The 3797-nt window shown below is 40.4% G+C and overlaps 1 protein-coding gene across 1 annotated transcript; it reads right to left on the bottom strand.

Annotated features, from left to right (window-relative positions):
• Positions 1-854: 854 nt before the first annotated feature.
• LOC121995801 (probable serine/threonine-protein kinase PBL19) lies at positions 855-3420 on the bottom strand. The gene is made up of 4 exons (XM_042549578.1): positions 2587-3420; positions 1709-1966; positions 1470-1592; positions 855-1321 (listed from the first exon to the last, which is right to left on the bottom strand). Exons 1-4 carry the CDS (start codon positions 2977-2979, stop codon positions 935-937), a joined length of 1161 nt encoding a protein of 386 aa, XP_042405512.1. The 5' UTR covers positions 2980-3420; the 3' UTR covers positions 855-934.
• Between the last annotated feature and the right edge of the window lie 377 nt (positions 3421-3797).

Genomic DNA, 3797 nt, shown 5'->3' with positions numbered 1-3797 from the left:
TGAGTATCGAGCCACCCAATATCAACTTGGCCGAGTCACCAAGTGCTGAGTTGGCGATCGTCAAGTTGTCAATTTGTTGAGTTAGGTTGAGTGTTGACTCCAAGTAAGAAAGAAAGACCATGAGATAGTTTATTTAAAATAGATTTGTCCCCTTCGACAGTATTTTGATATCATGTTAGATGTCTATTTTTCAAGATAAAACAAGATGACTATGTGAACAACCAAGCACTAAGCATTGCTTGGTTGTGATGAACCGAGTATGTACCCGAATGTTATCATAAGAAAAGTTGTCGAACAAAATGCACCAACTCTTATATATCGGATTGCCAATCCTTGACATTATTAAATAGTCAAATAAAAATCATTTACTATCTTTACCTACTTTGTTCGAAATGTCAGCCGCTGTCATCATGGTTGGTTGATTCACCTAGTAGATTAAATGTGTCTGATAGGGATAATAATTTCCTCCGAATCTGAATGAACTCGATTAAATAATCAAGTAATTAGATATATAAATTTTTAAGTACGGTTATGGAGACGAGTGGGGTAGTATCTAAAATCCATAGTAATCGGATATTTGGATAGAATATCTGATCCTTCTACTTATATGGGACCCTAGTGTTTGTTACATACTTAAGTGTATAACAATAAAAGTATTCGAATGACAAAATATAGATAGATTTATTTGAGCAAATTTGATCTAGATGAGTCCGGCATTCTAACATGCGTAGATCCTGTTCGAATATGAGCCAGCTTACCTTCAATGCAAATAAGGATCATCAATTTGCACCCCTGCCCCTGGAAGAGAGGCTCTGTCCGTGCAGGTTCAAACTTTCAAATGTTGGGATTCAATATTTAGTTCAGCTAAATATTTTTAAAACGAACAAATTTATTTTCATACCCAAATAAGGAAACAAATAAATTGGATATAGAACTAGCATTGGCAAGAGTCTTTTTTTTTTTTTAATCGCATTTCTATGGCGCTTTTTAAGCACTCTACGACTTCACCCATGCTAGGACGTTCTTTAGGGTTCTTAACAAGGCATCTATTGGCTAACTTAGCTATTTCCCGCGCTGCATCAGGAGAAAAAACTCCTTTTAGTTTAGGGTCTATGATCATGCTAAACTTCCTACTTTCCACAGGGAATTGCTTCACCCACTCCAAGAGCTTTTGCTCGTTCATCGGACGATTTCGCTCCAACGATCGCCTACCAGTGAGGACTTCGTAGAGGACCACCCCAAAACTCCAAACATCGCTCTTGATCGTAAGGTGACCGGTCTCTATGTAATCCGGTGCTGCATATCCATAAGTGCCTACAACCTGTTAAAGATAATATCCAATTCTAAATGTTAACCAATCAAACTAAAAAAAATTAAATTAGATAATCAATTTTTTTATCATTGTGTTATAGCATTGTGTTTGACAATTACCAGTTTAGCTCTCAAATTGTGGAAACTAGGAAACATACCGCAGTAGTTACATGGGTTTGCCCGCCCGTCGGCCCCTCCCTTGCTAAACCAAAGTCAGACAACTTGGCCTTGAACTCTCGATCGAGCAACACGTTCGACGCTTTGAAATCACGATATATCACCTACCAAACCACACAAACAAACTTCAAGTTCAACTACCACACTTATTCCATCCCTCCGTATCGATAGCAAAAGGCAAAACCTAATCCTCTCCATATCAATAACAAAGAGCGCAAACCTGAACTTCTCCGTCATGCAAATATGCCAACCCTTCTGCCACACCCAAAGCAATTTGCAATCTCAAACTCCATGGAAGGGGAGGATAAGCTTTGTTGAACAAATGGTCTTCCAAGCTCTTGTTGGGCATGAACTCGTACACCAACAACCTCTCGATCCCCCTCTCACCATCTTTCGCACAAAACCCTAACAATTTCACGAGATTTGGATGCTCGAACACCGCGAGAAATTGCACTTCCGCCAACCATTGCTTGTGTCCCTAAGCGACCAAGAAGTGATTTTGAACATGCTTAAATAGCCGATCTCAAATAGTAATAAATTATGCATGAGCATTAACATACTAAAAGATTCATACACTCCTAGTATACTAAAAAGATTCATATAGTCAACCTCAACTAATAAGTGAGAATTAGCGTACTTAAAGATCCACGTAGTCATATCAAATTAGCCTGCTTAAAATTAGCCTACTTAAAGATTCACGTAGTCATCTCAAATTAGAACAAAAGGATAGTTTAATACATGAAACTCTAATAATAAGGGGGTTCGGAGAAGAATCAATTGTTATAAGTAGCGATTTTTGAGACTCGAATTAAATTAGTCTAATTAAATATTCACATAATCATATCAAGTTAGCATAAAAGAACAGTTCAATACATGAAACTTCAGTCAATGCGGAGTGTCGGAGAAGAATCTATTGTTGTAAAAGACCCTTTTCGAGACTCGAATCTATAAATTAGCATAGATTCACATAATCATCTCAAATTAGCATAAAAGAAATAACACGAAGCTCGAATCTATGCGGAATCCCGGAGAAGAATCAATTATCTCCACGGCAGTAACATTACCGTCTATCTAAAATTAGCATGGTGAAAGATTTACCTGCAAGCCCTTTTGGTTGAGCTTTTTTATGGCGACCGGAATCCGAGGGCCTTTGCCGTCCGGCGAGCGGAGGAAGGCCTTGTAGACGCTACCGAAGCCGCCCTCGCCGATCTTGTTCATCCTGCTGAAGTCGTTGGTGGCGTTCCGGAGCTCATCGAAGTCGAAAGCCCGGAGCTTGTGCGCCCGTTCCTCGTACAGGTCCGGGATGCTCCTCTGCGACGCCGTCGACGACACCGCCGAGTGCTGCTTGCCGCGGCCGCCGGAGGCGGCGCTGCTTCCGCCGCTGGTAATGCTGCTGGTGCCGGTCCTGGCGCTGTCGTAGGACCCCGACGGCGGCGCCACGCCGCCTCCGACGGACCTCTTCCTCCTCCTAAGGAAGCTAAAGCACGCCATGGAAGCTACGATTCAACAACTCGCTTAGAGAAGAAATAAATAAGACGAGGAGGAAACGTGTAGACGCGTCGTGGAAGAGGAAAAGGGAAAAACGACAAGATCAGAGGAAGAAGAAGACAAAGAAGGTGATCAAAGAGGCGTTTTGACTTGTGTCTCTTCACTTCCTTCAATTTTCCCGTGAATCGATATGATCTCCTCCTCCTCTTCTTCTTGTTCTCATCTATTTGAGCTGAACAAAGTATGAATGGGATTCTTCAGCTTCTTCTCCTCCTTCAAATAAATACGATGAATGGAATCTCCGAAATTAGAACAGCGGAAGGAACAGCAGAGGAGTTGGATCTAATCGCTCTCGAAAAAAGTAGAGATTTTTGTCGATTAAAAGAGAAGCGATCTGTGGATTGGTCTTCACTCATTCATGGTTTCCCATTGATAGTTTGACTGCGGTCTTGACTTTGCTCTGTTTTCTAACCCTCGTCTCTGCAGGACGAAAAGTCGGAGGAAACCTTGGGAGAAATTTCATTTTAGTCCTCTTAATTTAGCTTTGTTTTTATATGGTTAAAATACATCTATTTTTCTTCTTCAATTTTTGTTATCATTTTGTTCTCGAATCACTCATTTTGCATTTTTAAGAAAAAGAGAGTGTATTTTTTAAGAAAACGAAAAACACAACTAAGTAATTATGAGGATACTCCTGAGAGAAGCTATCGATAGTTTGAAAATTCCCTTTTCCTATTTTGAACGTGTCGTTCGTCGCTGGTCGTTGGAGGTGAATGAGAGTTTAAAAATTCTAAAGACTACTTGGAAGGAGAAAAAGTAAA

Source organism: Zingiber officinale, chromosome 6A, assembly GCF_018446385.1.
Source record: "Zingiber officinale cultivar Zhangliang chromosome 6A, Zo_v1.1, whole genome shotgun sequence".
Taxonomy (NCBI): Eukaryota; Viridiplantae; Streptophyta; class Magnoliopsida; order Zingiberales; family Zingiberaceae; genus Zingiber; species Zingiber officinale.
This window is presented reverse-complemented; position numbering and strand designations above follow the sequence as displayed.

Coding starts and splice junctions, on each gene's coding strand:
- LOC121995801 (XM_042549578.1), bottom strand. CDS start 2,979: ATGGCGTGCTTTAGCTTCCTTAGGAGGAGGAAGAGGTCCGTCGGAGGC. Junction 1,593..1,708: donor TGCATGACGGAGAAGTTCAG/GTTTGCGCTCTT, acceptor GTGGTTTGGTAG/GTGATATATCGTGATTTCAA. Junction 1,322..1,469: donor AAACCCATGTAACTACTGCG/GTATGTTTCCTA, acceptor TATCTTTAACAG/GTTGTAGGCACTTATGGATA.